The sequence below is a fragment of the Ceratosolen solmsi genome, unplaced genomic scaffold (genome assembly GCF_000503995.2).
Source record: "Ceratosolen solmsi marchali unplaced genomic scaffold, CerSol_1.0 scaffold30, whole genome shotgun sequence".
In the NCBI taxonomy this organism is placed as follows: Eukaryota; Metazoa; Arthropoda; class Insecta; order Hymenoptera; family Agaonidae; genus Ceratosolen; species Ceratosolen solmsi.
In genome coordinates this window covers 2,477,641-2,501,158 of record NW_011948421.1, presented here as the reverse complement: position 1 = coordinate 2,501,158, position 23,518 = coordinate 2,477,641, and the positions used below count along the sequence as shown (strand labels likewise).

The window sequence follows — 23,518 nt, the reverse complement described above, 5'->3', positions numbered from 1 at the left end:
GGATGTGGGTGGGGGGGTGGCCGGGATGGCCGGGTGGATGTGCTCGAGATTTTGCGATTAGTCAGTCCGTTAGTTTCAGTTTCCGAGCATTTTTGTTTGGGCGAGCGAATTGACGCGAGAGAAATGCCGTTCGCCGTTACGTGTCGTTTGGGATAGATAAAGCGAGTGTTGGTCCGTTGAATGGGCGAGAATCTATAAAAGTCATTTTGGCGAGGGCAAATAATGTGCGGACAATGAAATAATGAAATGAATGGATGGATTGGGAGCCGTAGATTCGAGCAATCCGTAGATTTCTAACTAGCTAATAAGAAATAAAAATGCCAATAAGAAAGAAAAATGGATTAACGCATAAATGGGCGAATAATAATTAGGTTAATGGTTTCCTTTCTCCATTTACTTCTTCTTCATCTTCTTCTTATCCCCCACCCCACCACACCCCAATATCCCTACCCTCTCCACCTATCGCCATCACCATCCACTGCCCCCGTATTAAGATATTTATTATATTAATAATTATACGTGCATGCATATCAATATTAATAATATACGTTTGATATCGGACTGAATTTTTATTGTAAATATTTTTCCTTAAGAATAATGACACATAAAGGTGATAACCTTTGCCGCTATTTAATCAAAACTTTATATCACATTGTTTATACGGTCATTTAAATTTATTTAATTATTTACTTTGATAATAACAACTGTCATACGTGTTGGAATAGATCAGAACTATTTATGTTCAACACTATTTCAAAATTTAATTTAACGTACGTGGACGATGAATCGTCGTCAAAACCTTGGAATGAAATTATTACAAACATTGTGAAAATAATAAAACTTGTTAGCTTATAAAAGTTTTGAAATTATAATGCATCGACTGATTTTCCATGTCTATCAATTATGTGGAAATTGTGTAAAATTATGATATTATTAATTAAAAGTAAAAGATGTTTTTTAGATATACGTATGAATAAATTTTGATACTTTATATTCATGATATTTATTATTATTATTATTATTATTTTTTTTTTTCTCAATATACACGTATTACATAGTTTACAATTCATACAAGCGATAAAATAATGTCAAAAGTGTAAAATATATATTTGTTTAAATGTAGTGCTTATTTTAAAAATAGAAATCATTACAATTCCCTTATCGTGAGCATTGAAAAACGAATAATTTTTTCGCTTCGATTATATTATAATGACAAATAATTAATTGTCTCATACCTTTATTCTTAGTCATTATAAGTCATTATAAGTCATTATAAGCTTGCTTTCATTCAAAATACTTGAGTTGTGCCCTCGGAATTGCTACGTCCATTTGATTTTTCTTTTTTTTTTTTTTTCATTTTTCATAATTCTTAACTACCTAAACTTTTTTTTTTTTTTTTTTTTTTTTTTTTTTTTTTTTTTTTTTATTGTTTTTAACGTTCAAATCTGTCTATAATTTATATACATAAAATTCGAATGATAAATATGGCGAAATACATGATATATAACAATTTTTTTTCCTACATGTAATTCCAAAGATTGGACCCCGACTGGAGAATATATCTTTTTGTCCCACATGATTGTCCGTCTCGCTTATCTCTCAATGTATTAATATTCGCTCAGGAATTATTTTGTTTGCATCTTCTACTACATATTTCCAGTGGAAAAATAACTTTTCTTAATTCATGCGAAAACATTTGGCTTTCATTTTATAATTCTCTCCTCATCCCAGTGTTTCGTTTGTTTTCTTCTTTATTCAGTAATCCCAACCGCCTTTCTAACGTCTTAGAGACACTGATATCGTTCCCTTAGTTAAAACATAAATCGATGTCATTTTCTAAGCCAAAATCTTGCACTCTGTTGATGTATATTTTGTTTATTAATATTAAGTTCAAGTAAAAATTGTAGCCAAGAGAGTTTCGCTACTTTCAATTAATAATTCATTATACAATTGACATATTATAAAATATTCACAGTTCATTTTTAGTATTTAGCTTAATACATTTTCTCACAATGCGTCATATTATATTTAAAGTAGCTCAGTATATTCATTTGTAGTATAGAATTACCCTTACATTACTAACTAATAAATTGTTCGATGGAATTTGAATATGAAATTATATAATCAAGAATTTCTATACAATATGCCATATATATCAATATTTGAGTTAGAACACGTTAATCATAGTTAAGTTAAACGTTATGTATACATGCTAACTGAATTGCGTGTGCGCATGACATTATATTTAATTCAGTGACATAGAATAATAGATTTAAGCTCAATGTAAAATATTAATAATTAATAAAGAAAAAACATCTTCGTTTCTATTTTTGTAAAATTTTATCATTAAAATGCATGTAAAGTATCAGCTTGTTATTTATATTGTGACATTTATTATTATATAATTTTCATAATTTGTCTTATTCATGATTTACTCAATCAATCTGTATATATTTAGAATAAATAGTGTATAATTATAAAATTCAATAGTTCACTTATATTTCATTAGATGAAGTATAGTGAAAATTCAGAACATTTTGACATTTAGATATCCGTAAAATTTGAGTATCCATGGTGTACATAAGCATAAATATATTTTAATATTTAAAATTGTAAATATATAAATAAATTAAGTATTAATGTATATGTGAATACGTCTCCTGAATGCAAAGTGATATAGTTTATATATATATATATATATATATATATATATATATACATATTGTTTATATTGTGCCAATGCACAATGCACAAAAAAATATTTATCGACGATATTTTTATTGGAGATTTATAACTATTGTAATTCTTAAATCTTGACTCGTCAAAAATATTTTTTAATTATTTAGCCGAGCAACGTTTCTTCAGCTGAATCGTATAAACATTAAATAATAATAATAATAATTATTATACTATCCTACGTAGCACCGGTAAAAGAACTACATTACTTTCAAGTCTTGGTTTTTATTTATTTCTACAGATACGAGATATTTAAATGTATTTCCTTTCTTTTAGTATTCTAATGTTCTCTAATTGTCCGGATTATACACAATACTGCTTGATTTAGTATAAATTTTTACAAAAGTAATGCTTATCAGAAACAATAAAGATAGGTTTGAAATTAAAAAATTTAGGTAACTTATCACAAGTACAATTATAAATATTATCATCGTACTTTTATTAAAGTTAATATTACTGAACAGACAAAATTTAAAAAAAAAATTCAACTATTATTACTTTTGTCTTAAATTAAGTCTTAAATACAATTATCCAGCATAAATAAACTTTTTATTAACATAATTAACATCGAATATTTATTTCAAAGACTTATTATTAATTATAAAAATGATGTACTATTAATAAAATTAAAAAAAATCTACAAAATAATGTTGTAAAATATATTTTCAAAAATAAATATTTAGTTATTACATCATTAATATTACTTTCTATAAGTACTAGTACGGTTTTTTTTTTTTTTTTTTTTTTTTTTTTTTTTTTTTTTTTTTTTAATACTTATTCAAACATGTAAGTAAATAAATTTTCAAACTGGAAATTATATTTTATATTACACTTTAAATGGGTGAGTTTATGTCAGTAGTGAATATATTAAAGATCTGGCTATCTTATCAAATTTTCTCTTTGCACATTTTACTTATAATAATATAAATATATATTTTCATAAATATTTTCCAATTCGCATGATTTATCTGAAAATAAATCATTTTTAATAAATGAAAAAAAAGGAGCAATAAAAGAAAAAAGAAATACGTATATTTTATAGATAATTATGAATTATAGAAAAAATATTTTATAACTGAAACAATTGTAAAAATTTTTCAATTTACTTCAATTAATTAAATATGTTTCGAATTTAATTAAAATCAATAACTTATAGAGTGCAGTTCTAGTTGTCTTGTGTTTTTCCAAATATTATTGGCTCCGAAATTTTTTTTTTATTAGAATGGGTAATAGATAAGATAACACTTAAAATCCTAAAGAAAAGGAATTACTCTTTCCGTTTATTGCAAGTTTTTTTTACGTGTGCGATTTATGCATTATTTAAATCATGCATAACACATTAATATCTTAGAAATAAATAATAAAATAGATATATAAATTTATAGAATATAGAATTAGAATTATAAAGGCTCAGAAAACCTTACTTGTCTATCTACTTAAAACATCTACTTAAAAAAAAAAAAAAAAAAAAAAAAAAAAAAAAAAAAAAACATTACTCATTAATCTTTTTAGACAGAGCACATCGAATACAGCAATATTTTTCTTTGTATCTTTATATCAATCGCATATTAAATAATTGAATAAAAACGCTTAAAAATTGTTTGAAAATTATATAGATTTAACGTCAAGATAAATCTCAACGGAAATTTATAATTTTTAAACTCTATTCCAACTGCGAACATTGCTTTCGAAATATTGCTTTAAATAAACAATTGCTTCCTGAAAATTTAAGTAGATTTTTAGCAATAATTTACATATCAATCATTATTTCAGGCATATCTGATGTATTGGCTGTATTTACTTTCGATGTATTTCTCTCAAGAAGTTATAAAGTGTCGGTAGGACTTTGATACTATTTTTAGTACAGTCATTTAAAGAAAATAATTGATTTTATTAAATTTATTAAATTTATTAAAAAAAAAAATAAAAAATAAAAAAAAAAAAATAAGAAACTAATAGTATTATAAAAAATTTAAAAAAAAAAATAAAAAAAAAAATAAGAAACTAATAGTATTATAAAAAATTTGTTAAATAAAAAAACTGGAAATCCTTTTCACAAATATACGGATATATAATTCGAATTCATTGAATATCAGCCAGTCGCCATTAAAATGCAGGGCAAACGGTGTAAAATCTTGGGAAAATCGACGATTATAAATATTGCAATAAACGGTATGGATAGAGGAGCGGTGATGAGAGGGGGGGGGAGGAGGAGGAAGGTGAGGTGTATGCGTGTGTGCGCGCGTTCGAGAGAGAGAGAGAGAGATTTCGGAGGTTACCGTCGGTTGGAGCTGGCTACGGTGCTGGTCGTCGAGCTTTTCGAGTTGCTGCTCTTACGCTGCAAAAGAGCGCACGCGAGGAGGTTCTGCCTCCTCCGGGTGGCCACCAGTCGTCGTAGCCTCGCTTTAGCAGCGGAGGCGCGCTTCGAGATGTCTTCGAGGCCCACCTCCAGGCGATCGAGGCCCTCGCTCACGTTCGCGAGGATCTCGACGATGAGGCCGCTGCGTGCCTTCGAGCTCTCGAGACGACGTCGTCCAAGGGCGCAGAGGAACAGCAATGCGACGACGAGGCTCAGCATCAGCAAGCCCTTCTGCAGCGTCGACGTCGGGGAGATCGGCATTGCGGCAAGATCCTGGCGTCGAGGGCCAAGGTCGCCTCATCGACCCGATTTTACGGCTGCTGGGATCTCGAATTATTCGCAGGCGTGTTTGCTCGGATTTTAAATGTTTGACCGACCGATGGAAAGAGTCTGCCTGCGTAAACGCTCAATGCACGAGCTTATTATTGTTTTTCTCCATTACCTTTGCCAAACACGAGAGTCCTTAATCCCTGGCATTAGCTTGCCCGTCTCTCTCCTACTCACAACTGCAATAATTACGATAACATCGTAGTTCGAGATTTTTCTCTTATTACCGCGGTTTAAAGCAAGTCTTATGATTTATTTATTTAACGATTCAATTAACGATCGACCAATCGATCCATTATTAAATTTAAGTAATATCACATTATTGAAATAAGCGATAGATATTCAATGAGATCTGCACGTTTCTTATATTTGACGTGGACGCTATATTTACCGTAAAATTTTGTTGACATTATTTGAACGTCCGTAATTGTTTTTATATAATTTAATTTAATTTAATTTCGGAACACATTTTAATCCAGCACCTATAGGATATTTTATTGGTAACACGTGGCCTGTCGCTTGGAATCATTCGCGTTTCTCTATAAATCATTGGGTAGTCCTGTACTAATCTATCGTATTCCGTATTCAATGATATTCAGACGCCATTATAATGGCACGAAGAGAATTACTAAAACACTAATTTATAAAACACTGTTACAAAATGCTATGCGGAAAGTAGTTGGATATGTATTTAAATCCATTAACATACGAATCTGGATTTATAATTCGTTAGGTCGTGAAACTTTATATAGACATTTAAATGTTGATGGCATGTGACTCAACTTGCCTTTTTCTTTTACTTCGAGTGTAAACTTAATTATTATTCGCTTATTATTCGCTTTAACGGCGCACTTGGTTAATAGACTCGCGGACGGGCGCACGGGAATTATACACGTTACATTGTATACGAAATTTGGAATTAATTATACGTTAATCGTAAATCAATAGCGATCGATCATTCGCTACAAGTATATTGTAGCTACGCGAGCTATTGCAACGTAAGGAGTAATTATGCATTCAAGCTCACTCGAGCAATGTATCGCGAATGGAGGCAGCACCGGCCCTACCTACCTAACGAACATTGCAATCGACAATGCAGCATTAGCATATTATTGCTCGATCAATTTTTCGTAAGTGACGCAGAGAGACGCGCACGCGAGCAGAGCCGAGCTGCATGTCAAAACAATGCACAATTACCACTATACAAGGTCAAAGTGAAATTCGCAAGGCGCATTATTCGCCTTGGTTATCCCGTAGCAACGGCTCGGCTACGAGAAGACTTTGTAAGCTCCGGCCGTTAATATAAAGGATCTCGCGTAGTACACTTGTAGGGGACTCATGCGGGAATATGGTAGCGAGTAATCATCCGTTAAAAAAAAAAAAAGGGAGGGATGGGGGAGGAGGGGACGGCTTTTCAATATCGCGATTCTGCAAACGACGCCCATTCGATTTTCCCCTATGGCTCCACGCTCTCTCCTATTCTATTTACGTCTATTATAACGCTTGGCGTTGGTGTGGGGCGTGGGAGATGGTTGGCCGCATTATCCTCCTCCTGTCTGCGCGGCTCCTTTTGCTCCCTTATGACGGCTGCCGACGAGCTCCGCCCGCGGAGACCTCCGTTAATTGCGCTGCTGTCTGCTCCTGCTGATCGATGTTGACATGAAGAGGCCAAGCGAGCGTGCTTGTACGTAAGAGACATACAGAGAGGAAGCGAGAGGGAGTTAGACTGACATACAGAGAGAGAGAGAGAGAGAGAGAGAGAGAGAGAGAGAGAGAGAGTGTTCCGAAAAATTTACGAGTCGGTGGATTTAGGAGCATTGTGCGGGGCAAATTGAGCGCGATAATAACAGCGTGGAAGGACATGAGCTCGCGACGATTATGAGATCGGTGAATTCGAGGGCGCAACAATGACATTGACAGGAGACTTGCCAAGATTGTTCGCATAAATCCTTTCGACGAACTCAATCGAGCCCATCCATTTTACGGTCGGTGGTATTGTGCGACATAGTCTTTTTTTATCGACAAATGGTGTGTTACGGGAGCGGGGCGGGAGGGGAAATCTTGTGCATATCACATTTGTCCGAATAGTCGGTGCGCATTGCTCGCGTAAGATTAGTTCCTTAAATTTCAAAACTAAATGATCATTCGTGTCGAAGAACTTTACAACTGTTGCTCATTATATTGGAATTCAACATTACTTCGTTAATAGTGCATGACTATGCCTTATTTTCATGCTTGCAATGACCATTCTAACGATCAAACTACATATCGGATGATTACAAATGATTGTTTGAATAAAGCTGAGTTATCATCAATGATATCGAGACGTCGTTTATTTAAATGTTGAAATTACCATGTATTGGCAAGCGATAATTTTTACATAAGAAAAAATTTATGTATACAGCGGCGAACGAAGTGGATAAATATTTGTCAACGCAATAACTCATTATATAACTGTATGTTATTGCTTAAGTTATTTCACAATTTGATAAAGAAAGAAAATTCAATAGTAACCAATGTGTAATTCAATTAACGATGAAGCATTAAATTTTGCAATATCAGTTGTATTATAATGAATGTAATTTCTAGTTACACCAAAATTGTTAACTTATTTTTATAAATAAATTCGTTTTTCGTATATTGATCGCCCGAGCTCGAAAGATAATGAAAATACTTGCTTTTCCAATAAACATTCATGGCGTTCATTTATTATGCAAATTCATATTGAATAACGGTAATGTTAATATGAAAGTATGAGGTAGAGAATCGAGCCATGTAATATCGAATTAATCAACAAATTAAGCCTTATTAATAAATCGCACCCGTCGATGCTCCCTTGGAATAATTTGCACTTTAATGCAAACAATTTAATAATAGTTTAACGAATACATTACGATAATATGTTCGATTGTTATTATTGTATCGCATTATTTCAGAGTAGATGACATTTTATTTAATATGTCATTAATATTAGAGTATATATGGAAATACAGATAATGCAAAGTAGTAAATTTACATTATAAACAAAATATAATTGGCGAGAATTTTTTCCCAACATATATGAAACTATAGCATGAATATTGTTGATAATTTAATTTTAAAATGTTCTATCTATTTAATGTTAATTTCTTATAAATACACGACTTGTAATATCATAAATTTAATATTGGAAAATATTAGTAGACATTTGAGAGCCTGAATATGATGATTTTTACGAAGTTTTGATTTCACCGAACTTTTATTAAAATTAATTTAGATAGGGAGCAGTTTGCTTTGACCGAGATCCTATTACATTTCGTACACTGGAGATGAAGGAAGAGGCAGATGGTCGATGTACAATATTAAATTTAACATATTCGCATGGTTTTACATAATAAAACTCTATATGTTCTAACCAAATTCTGTCAATAAGGCCCTTAAGTGTTAAAATGCAACTTATCGAATAATAAACGATTGTTTCTCAAAAAAATGCTTAAATCACCTTAACACGTTGCTTAAAGAATTTTTTCCATAACCTTTAGCCAAAGCTTTTACGTATTACTTTCTTTAAGATATATTTATAATTTAGGTGAGCAATTTATGAAATTATTATATTATAATTTTGACGATTATGGATCATATAATAATTGTAATAATTATAATAATTGCACGGGGAGCTTTGATTGTACAAATATTTAGCCAATATTAAATAGAGATATTCCATTATCAATTCAATTATCGTAATGTATTATTTCGTACCCCGTTTTAGCAGTCCAATTAAGTGGAATTACTTAATGAAAGCATTAATTTTCCAAGCGCTCGTAAAAAGTTCATCAATTTTATTAATAACACTTAAACGGAAGGATGAAAAAAAAAAAAAAAAAAAAAAAAACAACTCGTCAAATATTTATAAAAATTTTTATTAGCAAAGCTATTATTGTAGAGAATTTAATTTAAGATTTTTAGGTGTTTTCAAGCTGCGACGAGAAGACGTAATATAAATAATTATTGCTAGTTTCGAAGCTCAGAAATATGTCGAATCGCTCATATCAAAGCAAAAGCTGAAAGAAAATTGAGTGCAAATTTTATCATCCCTCGAGCGCATTAATTCCCTTTTTATATTTAAAATGTAGCTCGTCTCTCCTATTCTCTCTCATACGCGTTCAAACTTATTTTTGTCTTAAAAAAAATCAATGCCCGTTGTCGAATCTCGCAATCTACTTACTATTAATTAATTATTAGCAGAGTTTCGAATCGAAATGTTAGACACGACATTCATGGCCCGAGATCTGGCTAAGATCAACCACAACTCCAATACCAGTGCGAGTGTACGTATGTAAGAGATGCACTAGTGGCTACAGGAAGTGGCTACTTTCGATGCTTAGATTGTATTTGTTCTTCGATTGGCTCGCGAGCGAAGGCTGGACTTCCCGTAGTTGATGATCATCCGCGCCGGTACACGCAATTTGAAAAGAGAAGGCGCGAGCGGCGAATCAAAGGGCGGAGAGTCGTGGCCGAGGTTATAATGGACCTCGTGTCGCGAATGGTACGGATGAGGTGCTCACCTGACCTCCTTGGACGATCCCGGTGGCAGTTGGCACTCGTTGGCACGCTGATCCGTAGAGGAAAGCGCGGGTAAGGCGACTGCCGCGAGCCACCCGTGTCGTCGCGGAGCCCCAGAGGGCCTGCGGAGGTTGGTGGCGCCCCACGTGTAGGCGCGGCTCACAACCCCTTGAGCGAGCCTCCAGCTCACCCATTACACTCCATCCCCTACCCGTTCTCTCTCGCTCTATTTCCCGGGGATGCCGCGGTGGGTCAACGAGTATCGCTCGAGTGCCCCGCTGTCACCGTCTTGTGGGAGATGGGGAGCCCCTGGTGCCCCTCATAATTAAATACTCTGCGTCGTCGACCGTCGACGACCACGGGGATTTTAATATTGCATCGGGAAACTAGGCAGTCGAGCCAGTCCGCTTACACCTCGGGACGAGAATTCATCGTTTGGTGCGCGTGCGCGCGCGCTGATCGATAAGAGCGCGCGTGCCTCGAGCCTGGGGGCTCCTTCGGTCTCCGAGTCTCCGATGCATCGATGATTTCCAGGATGAGATGGAGGCTTCGGGCAGCTGCTTCCCGATAATTTTACTTAAATACTCACGAGCTCATTTACACGAGCCCCTCTCACTAATTGTACGGGGGAAATTATGTATAGTCAGTGGTATTTTTAATATGCGAATTCTAATGTACATTTTCCACTGCACGAGTCTTTATTACCATTAAAGTTTCTTTTAACTGTTGTGCGTTTCGAAGATTTATTTCTTCGTCCGTTACATAATACTTTTTTCATACTAACGTTACTCTCTACTCGCTATTAATATTTTTATAAAACTTGTACAATAGCTTGAATTCTTCTTTGAGGATAGTTTTGAAAATAGCTCGATAGCTTCGCGAAATATTAAGAAAATCTTTATATTGCTATCAATGGATAAAATTTAATTTTACGAATGTATATATATATATATATATATATATAAGATCAATTCTTCTGTACATGTGATAGTGTAAAATTGATAAATGGGCAAGTTGTACATTGTTTATCGATAATTTTAACTTTTAAAGATGATTCGAGCGTTAAGAAGATATAATGGCCACATAAACAGTATTTTTCGTACATAATTGACAAAACTTATATTTTCATTTCTATAAATTTATTTATAGAATTATGCATAATCTATAAAAATTATTAAATCATGACAAAATGGGAAAGCGAAGAGATTTAAAATTTAAGAATTTTAATTTTAAATTGACCTATACAATATCCGTTCAATTTAGTCTCATTTATTTATTTATGAATCATGTTTACTACATACGACAAAAAAACAAAAATAATAATAATAAAACGAACGAACGATTCCAATAGACTGCTACTATTTCAAATGAAAATGAACATTAAATAAAACTCAATTTATCCATAATAATACAGACATTCGGCCTAAATAATTCATTACAAAAGTAGTTTACATTTAGTAAGAAATAATTTTACGCATTATTATTTTTTTTGTTTTTGTTTGTTTGTTTGTTTTTATGAATTGTATTTTTAAATAAAGTATCACATATACAGACGTCCTTTAGGACATGTGCTATTATTACAAGTATTAGTGCTTAAAACTAGACGGGCTGTAAAACTTTTTTTTGTTTTTTATTTTTATTGTTTTTTTTTTTTAAATACTGGAAAAAATAAAAATAATATTTAGCCAGAAATATTTGCCGTATGTTGCATAAGGACGATTGAAACTCACCGTTAATCAATATTAAATGATACAATTTTTAATGTTTAGTTCTAATGAAAATCACAACGAACGGCAATGCACTACTTTAATTAGGTACGTAAGTTCCTTAAAATAATTTATAATATCTCGTTTTTACGTTAGCCATTATTATGATTAGAGCAGGTACTACTGTAATTATATATAAAGATAATGAAATGCTTCATACGGAGCTAAAGTATTTATGTCGTTTCGAGCGCTTCCTTACTTCAACGTAAACCGAATTCTTCATTACATTTTGATGAGGCAATCACTTTTCGCTATTTGCTTTCTTTCTTTCTTCCATTCTTGTTAATGTTGTCTAAAATCAAATTGTATTATCTCTTAATGCTACAGACATCTACTCTAGTGACACCTGAGCACAATATTTATTAATTAAATCAACGACAGTCAATATTGATCGTAAGTAGCGTTGGAAAGAGGTCCTTCTGCATAAATCGATTAAAATTTTTAACATACCGATAAATATGCTATAGACGTTGCGTACGTCAATTTTGTAGGATCGGCAATTATCAATTAAAGAGCAAAATTCTCTAATGCTTAGCATCATAATTGGTCTCCCTTTCAATATCTTTAATTGGAATTTCCATGTACGATCTCTTTCGTGGTAAAAACCTGAAATATACAAACAAAAAAATAAAAAAAAAAAAAAAATAATAAACATAACATTATTAAACAAACATATAATAAAAACGTCTTCTGTATATAATATTAATAATATAGCAGTAGTGACACAAATCAATTTGTCAAATTATTTACGGTACGACTTGTTTTCGTACAGATCGCGTCAATATTATCGTTACATTTAAGCGCAAAAATGGCAAACAACAACCGAAAAAGTGACCGTAATAATGAAAAGACAAAAGTTTTGTATTAGAGCTTGCAAGCCAGTGCATTTGCGGCGCTTTTAGAGGTAACTCGACCGGGCGGGCTTCCCCTTCATTGACTCGCTGTAAGCAGTGACAATTTGAAACGTGATCGCTAATCAAGCGCAAAACACGCTCCTTCTCTCTTCCACCCCCTCCCCCCCCCCCCCCCCCCCTCCCCATACACACACGCACGCACGCACGCGCACATCCTCCCCTCCCACGGCTTCCAATAGCTACCTTCGCATAAACGGCAAAATATGATCAGGCTCGACCTTGGACAAGTCCGTTTCTCCAACGACGAAGCTGGTGACACAACTGACGACGATGACGATGAGGCTGCCCAAGAGCGTGTAGTACAGCACCGCCAAGTGGTAGATGATCATCGGCGCCTTCTCCTCCTCCTTCTCCTCGCTCAACCGATCGGGCATCGTCGTCGTGCCCGAGCTCATCCCAGCCAATGTCTCGTTTATCGAATTTGGACAAGCATCGATGGAGGTCGGGAGGCTGGGGCTCATAATCTTCTTGTTCATAATGTACCATTGAGTGCTGCCGACTATCCAGCCCATAATTACGAGGGATACGTAGGCGCCCGTGATCGCGCCCTTCTTGCCAACCCACGGGCACAGCATACCGACGGTGAAGAGGCCAAGGAGTGCTCCTTCCGTCACGCTCGAGAAGCTTATCGCCATCTCGAAGACCGTGCCCAGCCGCTCGATAACAAAGACCGCGCCGATCGTTATCAAGCCCGCGATCACCGATATAACCTAATTCAAGCAAACAGCCTTTAGTTAAACGCAATTCAATGACGTAACGTCCTTATTGCTTTACTTTATTCCTATGTGCGATCGAGGATTAGGTCGATCTGTTGTCGGCCGTTATGAAAAATATATGATTGCGCTCGCATATCTCCCAGGGCAATGGTATTGTAACGGGTTTCCGAGATCGTGGCTGATCATGGGGCCAAACTAATTTACGTCGATGAAGTTTAGGGCTCGTAAGCACGCGTTGCCATTCAATTGCCGATCAAATTCATTATTATCGAATATTCGAATACCGCGTTAAACATTTTTCATTACAAAGTTCGAGGGCTCGAATAATGTTGGATGGATGTGTAAGCCAGTCGCATCGATGAATTGATCAATTGATCAATCGATGAATTAAGATCTCGTAAAGTTTCGTTGCTTTAGGGGGGGCGGGGGAGGGAAATAATGATGGGCGAGGAGGAATAGAATCCAAATAATTACTCGCAGGCGTTACGTCGCGTTGTCAGAATAATGATAGGGTCATTCCTAACGTAGCCCATACTTCTCATTAACACGAGGAGAAATTTTTTTTTTTAAACCCGATAAAATGCTCTCCCCTAATGCAAAGCGTCTCACGCTTATTATCCTACATTTACGCGTAAATCGAACTCTCTAGATGAATATTACGAACCTTCATAATATTGGCTGCTTTGGAGTCTCTCTTAGGGTCGTCGGCGATGTGCCTGTTGATATAGGTTTTATAAATGGTTCCGGCGAGCGTGTTTAAAGAGGCGCTCATGGTTGATAATGCCGAGCTAACAATACCAGCTAGAAAAATACCTGGTAATCCTCGTAAATTTGCGCCAATGTCCATTACATAATAAGGTAAAGTCTGGTCAATTCGATTCACTAACTTTAAACAATTGTTAATTATTTGTCGGGAATTTACGATCATATAACGACATTTTTTTTTTTTTTTTTTTTTTTTTTTTTTTTTTTTTTTTATTTAATATAATAAAAGCTTCGTGTAGGTGAGTAATCGTGAAATTACTAAGTGTTTACCTTGGCTTTAAGTGGATCGCAATTATGATACGAAGCATACATTAGGAGCCCTATGAAAACACTGGCCGCTTGTAACATTGCCCAGCCCGTTACCGTTAATAAAACAGCTCTAAAAGGAATGAAAGGACAATCTTATTGTTATGTAATTTGAAATATTTGCGTACGAGCTATTGGATCTGACCGCTTGTAATTACTTTTTCATCTCCGCCTGGCTCTTCACGGCTAAGAATCGCTGCACGAACTTTTGTCCAAGTCCAAAACGACTTAGCATCGACACTGTCATACCAACTGTTATAACCCAAAATGTATTTTTCTTGAAAGGGCTTGGATCCATGCTAAATAACATGGAACATTTGCTTTATTGAAATACATTAATTTCTAATAATACTAATATGTGAAAACAATAGTGCGGCAATGTTCATGCTACTTGCTTTACTTCTTTTTCTTTCTTTAATCAGACATAATTTTAGCAATTTTACCGATTATACTAATAAATTGATTCAAACTATTCGTATTCGTATTTACTATCGCAAATAAATTGTACAATGACCCCAGCACATGTAACTTAATTGCTTATTCGATAATGTAATGGATAATAATTATGATATTCATTGTATTTACAAGAATTTTTAAGATTGTATTATTCAAATTAATCGATAGGCGCTCGTAATACCGCGCCCTTACAACGTAAATTCGTTCAACAAATTGCGACGAAAGAATTTCCGGCATAGCGATATTTATTAAAGTAGTGGATACATTGAAAAATACAACGATTTAGATTTAATTTTCACGTCAACTTATAAATAATCATTTATAATCGATAAATTGAAATAAATATAACAATATTCCCGGACGCTTTTAATAATACTAAAGCTATTTAATGACATTGTACTAATACATATAAATGCTAAATGTGCTAAATCAATTTATTAGATAATGATAATGATTTGTAAATATCCACATACGACAATCAATTGCATATAATCAAAGATAATCAAAGCCAACGAAGCATTGGCCTGAGATGGATTTTATAATTAAAACGACGTAATTATAATATAAGAAAATAGCCTAATAATAATGCTATTTTCGTAATATCTCACTTAAAGAATTGTAGGCGTTGTCCTTCGTCAGCGATTCTCCAAAGTTCGGAGACACCACCTATAGATATCAGACCAATAATTAAAACAGCAGACAAACCAGCTATTGTAAAAAAGAACTGTATAGTATCTGTCCACACTACAGCTTTAATACCACCCTATATGAAAAAGAGAATATTTCTAATGTATTTGTAAAATTATATACGTGAAATTATAACTTAAATGTGGTGAAATGGGATTATATGGCCAATTATTCAAGCATTTAAAGCAACAATTTTATTATTGTCAATGCATTGACTGTTTGATGTTTTTTTTTTTTGATTTTTTTTTTTTTTTTTTTGAAGATTTTATGTTCAGCATGATGAATAATAGTAGATTTTTCATAATTTATTAAGGAAATAAAAAAATTTTCATTTTTTAATTCAATATTATATTTTCTTATAACAGATTACAAATGGTTTTTATTTTTTCTTTTCTTTTTCTTCTTCTGTTTTGTTGTTTTTGTTTGTTTGTTTTTTTTTTTTTTTTTTTGTTTTTTTTTTTTGTTTTTTTTTTTTAATACAGTGAAAACCAGTTTCTCTTTAAACGCAACGTTATTCATTGAAATACTATAATAATTCATTAGAGTTAGGTCAATTTGAGTATTTAAGAGTTAAAGCAAATATAATATTTTTCGATACAAAACGCGTATAAATTTTTCTCGAAATCTATACGAGCAAAATGACATGAATTAATAAAATAAAAAAAAAAATAAAAAAAAAAAAATAATAATAAAAAAAAAAAAATTCTCGATTTTGATCTAATAAAAATTTAATAATCTCTAATTAATAATCGACGATGTAATTATTGTACTATTTGGAGAATATTATTGAAAAGAAAAAGAAAAAGAAAAAAAAAAAAATAGATAGAGATATATGAACGGTCTTGATATTTACTTTTTCTCTGAAGTAATAAGTAATTGTTAATCGATATAAGCTTCTATGGGCTTTTCTCGTTTAATCCAAAGAACGCATTAGTTGCAAAAATAAGTAAATTTCATTTATATACATAACGACTTACCATACTGGTGTACGTAATACAAACTAAAGAGAAAATTGGTGTTATGGCATGAACGCTGAAGCCTGTGACTTGTGAAAATGCAAGTGCTGGCACGTAAATGACAACGGGCATGTACACGAAGAGTGATATGATGTAAAGACTGGCAGCCAAAGTTCGTATCGACTGAGTAAATCTCAATTCCAGATATTCATAGCTACTGGAAATTTGGAGCTTATTGAAATGTGGTATTACTATGTAAGCAATAATGGGTCCAAGTATAAATGCTGATATACAGACTGTGAAGTATTGACTCCCATGAAGATAAACTTCCGTTGGAATTCCCAGAAACGTGATGCCCGATAGCAAACTTTGGGACGATAGACAAAAATTACTTTTAAGAATCTTCTCTATTATTTAATTATTCATAAATTTACTGTACTCGATGCTCTTACATAACTTTTTCACATGAAATATTATATAATTTAACATATTTTTAAAGTATGTAAAACAATCACAAATTTTTGCTAAATTTAATACGATCGATGGTATTCGTTTATAAGTAGGTGCAAACAAGTAACACAATATATCGTTTTTCAACTACTTAACATTATAATAATTTTTGTATTTTCTTCTATTACTATTATTACATCCATTTAGCCACGGTCCATTAATGCATTATCGAAGTGCTTTCAAAGTTAAATACTACAACAGTATGAAGGTATTCGGTTAATTAATATTGCCTGGTTTTTGCTTTAGAATACTCCGTTTTGTATTTATATCTAAAATTTTTAGCCTCGCATTTATTACATATATTATACAGCTAAATCAATTAAATCCATCAGACTAACAGTCGAGTTATTAGCTATTGAATTAATTTTATGAATTTTTTAACTCGTGATAAATAGATATTAATTACTAATTGCTATACATTGTTATTTAGGAATTTTTACTCATAGTTGTTAATAAAGTTCAATATTAAGTATTTTACATAGGCTATTATTGTATGAGTACAAAGCTTAAAAATATTATGTATTATATATTACTGAATGGTATAATATAAAAATTATATTTGAATTAATATTCACCTTCAAGTGTTAGAGAAATTCTTCAATATTTGTTGTCTTTTTTTTTTTTTTTTTTTTTAACTTTTCTGTTTCTGTGCATATATATATATATATATATATATATATACTAAAACCTATATTAGGAATGATCATACAACACTTGACATAAATAACATTAACATTATATCAATTTAACAGACCTTTATCGGATAATTAAATAAATATTGAATAAAATAATTTCAAATTTACCTATTTGACAACTCAGTAGTATTATTATTATTATTTTTTTTTTTAATTTTATCGATAGTATTATGTTTTATTACTATAACCAATTAATACTTAAACAATTATTGCAAATATATTTGAAACATACGATAATTTATTAAAAAATTAATCCTACACAAAATCAATTATTAGAAATTTTTCGTTCTTCACTTATTAATTCACCCATACTCATGAAAATTTCACTATGATGAAATTTTGGATTTCTATTAGGAATCACTACAACGAATATGTAACGTCACAAATTATTTCAGGGATACTTTTATCGATTTTATTTCTAACATTAATGTAGCATTTAATAAAGTCATTCCAATTATACAAGAAGTAATTCATGATGAATCGATTCGACTTATCCTACAAACGATGCATCAATATTATTTATTTATTTATTTATTTATTTATTTGTCCAAATCAGTTGAAATCTTTTATTATAATAATATTAAATTAACCAAAATCTGAAGAATTGGATTAATTATTATTATTTTTTTTTTTTTAACTACATTATATAAATAAATCCTATAAATACAGTTTATATGTATATATGTAGTCTTACCCTGTGGACAAATAGCATCTTGGGGTACAACAATAATTACAATTTGACAACCTGTCGTTATTTTATCTTCTATAATTTTAAATCTAATCTTTTTTTTTACATGGAAAAGGATCATCTAAATACCTTAGGATTAAATAGAAACTTTTTAAAAATTTCTATTTAACCCTTATATTGTAATTAAAAACTTTATCGGATTGATTTTTATATTTAGAATATTATTATAGAATTTGTCTATTAAATCCCTATATTCTTTCTCATTCTAAAAATGATATTAATGCTTATTCAATAATTACTCCACTTCGTGCCCAATTTTCCCTTTACACATACGCAATAATCCAACCAATTATTCGTATATCAGAAGGAGTATTTTCACAAATAATATCAATTATTATTTAGCTATTCATTCCTATTAATTATCAATATAAAATGATGGGGTTCAAATTTCAAATTATTAATCAAATTTTATTTTGAATTTTTATTGAAATTTTTTTTCATATCAACTTGAGAAGGAGCTAAACTGATTACAGATCCTTATACGTTAATTAGTAAAATTATTTCAATTTTATATCGTATTTCTATTAGTCCAATAATTACTCATTTATACATTAATTTCATTTACGAAAATTAAATAAAAATGAAAATAATCAATTTCGACTTGATTTAAGATAAATTTTATCCATTTTTAAATGATTAAGTTTATGAGCATGTAATTTTCAGTTACATAACAAGAAGCAAAATCTAATGCTTTACAGTACTAGTACTATAAAAATTTTTATAAATATTTATAAAACTTAAATTATTACAAATTCTAAAATAAATAATAAGAAACTTATCTTATAAAATAATCAAAACGTATAGGAATGATATTCGCTTAATGATGTTAATGATGTTCGCCGATACCAAAGAATAAAAATTACAATTGTCATTAATACAAAATAAAATTCGATATTCAGCAATATATAATAATAATAAAGAAATTCATTGTTAACGAAATGCAGATTGATTTAATTCACCTAATATTCTAATAAATTATGAGTAATGTTGATTTTCATACAATTAAATATTAGATAAAATCTTTGAGTTATACTACTACCACTCTATAAATAAATAATAATTAGTTAATAATCAATAATTTATGTATCTTATGATTTATTGAATTAGCAACATAACAACATAACAACAAAACCTAATGTAACGGAGAAAGATTAAAACTATTCCTAATACTGGACAAATATAATATAAAGTCTCATTAACCATTAAAAAGCCAGAAAATTTTTTAGAAAATATTTTAATCACCCTAATTCTGTAATAAATTAACTTTTTATTTGCTTCAAATTTATCTTATAATAATTATTATTAATGTAATAAACATTTACATAATTATTATTCATACAAAAATTAATTCGGTATTATAATAAACTTAAAGCTTATCCATTAAATTATTAGCTAAATTTAAAATTAAATTCATTTGTCTATCTTTTTCTAAGTTTAGTCTGAATTAAATTTATTTAACAAATAACTAGATATACTAATAAAAATTAAATAAATATAAATTAATTAAATTTAGTATATTAAATAAATAAATATACTAAATAAAAATTAAAAAAACATTAAATTTCTAATTAATTAATATTAATAATATTATAACATTACTAATTGAAATTGCATAATGAATTAAATTTATTAATTTCGAGAAATAAATAGTTATTTATTTATTTAAATAGATGCTTAGCCAAAAGATACATAATTCTATTACGTCTTTTAAATAAATAATTAATTTCATTCACAATGCTTTAAATATAAATTTTAATAATTTATATTTGTATTTACTACATTCATTAATTTTATTAATATTGTTCATTTAAATTGTTTTATTAAATTGAATATAAATATTTAAAAGTTTTTTTTGTTTTTAAAACTAATTAATGATATAATAAATGTAATTTATTATGCATTAACGCTTAGATTAAAATAAAATAAATAATTACTTATTTATCTTTTATTTGCTAAATAAATATTTTAATTAAATGTACTTTTCAGTATAATAACTTTGTTACGACTTCCTCTAATTTAAATAGAAATGATAGGTGATTTTTGTACCTGTTTGAAATTAATTTTATCAAACTTAATATAATTTATAAAATTTATTTTTATATATTATAAGTGTTATATACGAACATATGTAATATCATTTATCAATTAATTTCTTTGTAATAAATAAAGCAGCGCCATCGTTTTTATATTTTTTATAACGTTACATCTTCTTAAATCTTTAAAATGATAAAGTATCTTGTGCTACATTCTTAATCTAATAAATTAGCAATTAATTTTTCTATAAAATTTTATTTTAACATACATAAATATATAATAATTTATTAATACTTATAAATGCAATTACATGAATATATATATATATATATTTTTTTATGTTTAACCGCAATCGTTGGCACAAATTGTCAATAACATTATTAAACATTTATATCTTAATTATTAAAACTTAGCTTGAATTTAATTTTTATGAAAATTTATATAAAATTAATTCCTAAAATTAACAATTAAAATAACTAAAATTCTGGATAAAATTTAATAAGAATTACTACAATTTTTTTTGTAATAAAAATATTTTATTTAGACTACAATTTTTTAATGAAATCATAGAATATCTTTAGATTGTAAAACTAATAATTTACATTAATCTATCTTCAAATTTTTTAAAAATAATCAATAATTCAATTAATTATTATTAAATTATAAATCTAATTACTTTGTAGTTTATTTTTCAATTATATTCAATATAAATATATATTTTGTAAGTATTTATAAACTATATTTTAAAATAATTAATTTTCTTATTATATTAGATATAATTATTTGCTAAGTTTCGCAATTATGTATTGTATACAAATTACATATTTCTATATATATATATATATAGCTATTAATTTTTTTCATTATTAAATAAGTAAATGATAGAAATTATACAAAGTACTTAATTACTAAATTAATTCCTTTTAATAGCAGACTCCGTCACAAATTCGAATGGGAAGCAACAAAAATATATATATTTTTAAAGGAGCCGTTTGGTTTTTCTACTATTAAGTCAACAATTTAGTAAATTTACAGATACAAACCAAACAGCATTATACTCAAGAAATGTTTTATTATCAAAAAATGTAATTAAAAATAACAGATTTTATGATTATCTAGTTCCATTAAGTCAATTTTATTTGGATAGCAACTGTGTAAAAATTGATGATATGATAAAAAAAAATATTCATATGATATAATTCACATGAGCTTATGTCATATAAATGTTATTTTAGTTTAAGACAAATTTCCAAAGTAAGACATTGAATTGTGAATTTACAATTTGTAATATTTGTATGAAATGACTATTTGCTATTATTATTTTTCTACATGTATAGTGAGTAATATATAAAAACTCTTATTGAAAACTTTATATATAATACAATTCAAATATTATAATTCACAATGTTTAATATGATATTTATAGTATAATTTTCAAATTTATGCCGTGTCTTGTAAAAATATTTCATAATTTTTTAATTACTTTTTAACATATAGTTTAAAAAAAAAAAAAAGATATTTTTATTTTTGTTAACAATTAGTAAAAAGTTTTAATTTAACAATTATGCTTATGATGCTGTGAATTAAGATTTAAATATAAAACAAAAGAATTGAATAAAAAATAATATAAAATTAAAATAAAATTATTGATCTTTTTTTTGTTTTTTTTTTTTTTGTATTTTTTTGGTTTTTTTTTTTTTTTTTTTGTTTTCTTTAATAATCGGATTGCTATGTTTATAAATTTGTATATAAACGTTGTTGTTTTTACTGATTAGTATATTATTCGAATAAATATCCATTATATATTAATTAATTATTATCAAATATTCGATACGAATGAATGAATACTATATATCGTTAAATAGTATTATTCTTATAAATTTCACCTGCTATAAAATAATATATAATTGAACTACTAGTAAGTATACATAATTTTGTACATGCAGTCAATTTATAAAACAGTAGTTGTTATTATTTTTGGATTTTGTTTCAAGTGAACTTCAACGTCAAGGTTGTTTCGCATTCTATTTCATTATGATTCGTGATCTTTTATTATTTTATATATAATGCAAGTCCATGAGACAGAGGCTCGGAGTTATTTAAAAAGCAGACAATTATTATTTAATCGTTGATAAAATAAACTTTTCCTATCGATATCCGTTTATCTTTTATTGATTATTGTTGAAATTATTGATTGAAGAAATCGTAGGAAGATTTTTGACATTCCACAGGGTATAAGCGAAATCAAGTTGTAATTAAATTTATTAGAACCAACCTTGCAAGTATACTGGTTGCCACAGCAATATAATTCATTCTTTTTCCACCGAATAAATATTCGGATGTACTGTTTTGTTTCTTGTAAATTCCAAAATAAACGCCTATTAAAAGGCTAATTCCTAGAAGGGCGATAAATATACTGTAATCTATCCAACCGAAGACCAGTTGCCTAGTCTGCATCGGCAGAATACTGTTGCTGACGTTCAGATCCATTACCAATCCCGTACTGACGATCGACTAAAAGTAATGTAAAAAGAACAGCAAAACTATTTCGACTTCTATATCACTAAACATTGAAACCGTACGTGTAAAATTATACGAGAAAAATTAAGTGGGGATGAGAATGCCCTGAGAAATTATGAATTACTTTGGAATTTTACTTATATTTCGAGCAAGCGGCAGTAAGATAATGATATTTAAGTTAAACTCATTTAGATAAGACTGATTACTTCAGACTTTGTAGATGTTGAAAAATGACGTATTAAATGGTTGTAGATTTTCCCGTAATTTACTTATCTTGTTAAATAGAAGATTCCATATATTCTGTACTTTTTATTCAAATAGGAATTAAATAAATGTAAAACGTAATATCGAGAGGACAGGATGATCGGTATCATTGCTGATTTGGCGAATCGATGATAAAAGATTAATAAATGGATGTTGTGGTATTTGAAATCAGCGGCGATTTCCAAAATTTTCATCGCTCAATATGCCTTACACATAG

General features: G+C 29.8%; 2 protein-coding genes across 3 annotated transcripts; both read right to left on the bottom strand.

Annotated features, from left to right (window-relative positions):
• Window positions 1-3,694: 3,694 nt before the first annotated feature.
• LOC105361325 (uncharacterized) lies at window positions 3,695-5,609 on the bottom strand. Its single transcript, XM_011498455.1, has 2 exons — window positions 5,016-5,609; window positions 3,695-3,704 (listed from the first exon to the last, which is right to left on the bottom strand). Exons 1-2 carry the CDS (start codon window positions 5,354-5,356, stop codon window positions 3,701-3,703), a joined length of 345 nt encoding a protein of 114 aa, XP_011496757.1. The 5' UTR covers window positions 5,357-5,609; the 3' UTR covers window positions 3,695-3,700.
• Window positions 5,610-11,999: 6,390 nt separating this feature from the next.
• Window positions 12,000-23,074, bottom strand: LOC105361324 (sodium-coupled monocarboxylate transporter 1-like). 2 transcript variants are annotated; one of them, XR_912830.1, is made up of 9 exons: window positions 22,793-23,074; window positions 16,552-16,897; window positions 15,496-15,650; window positions 14,590-14,730; window positions 14,396-14,504; window positions 14,025-14,246; window positions 12,828-13,354; window positions 12,181-12,336; window positions 12,000-12,076 (listed from the first exon to the last, which is right to left on the bottom strand). XR_912830.1 is itself a non-coding variant. In XM_011498454.1 (8 exons), exons 1-8 carry the CDS (start codon window positions 23,005-23,007, stop codon window positions 12,255-12,257), a joined length of 1,797 nt encoding a protein of 598 aa, XP_011496756.1. In that variant the 5' UTR covers window positions 23,008-23,074; the 3' UTR covers window positions 12,000-12,254. The 2 variants fall into 2 exon arrangements, 1 of the variants encoding a protein (XP_011496756.1); XM_011498454.1 differs by having other exon boundaries at window positions 12,000-12,336.
• Window positions 23,075-23,518: the final 444 nt, after the last annotated feature.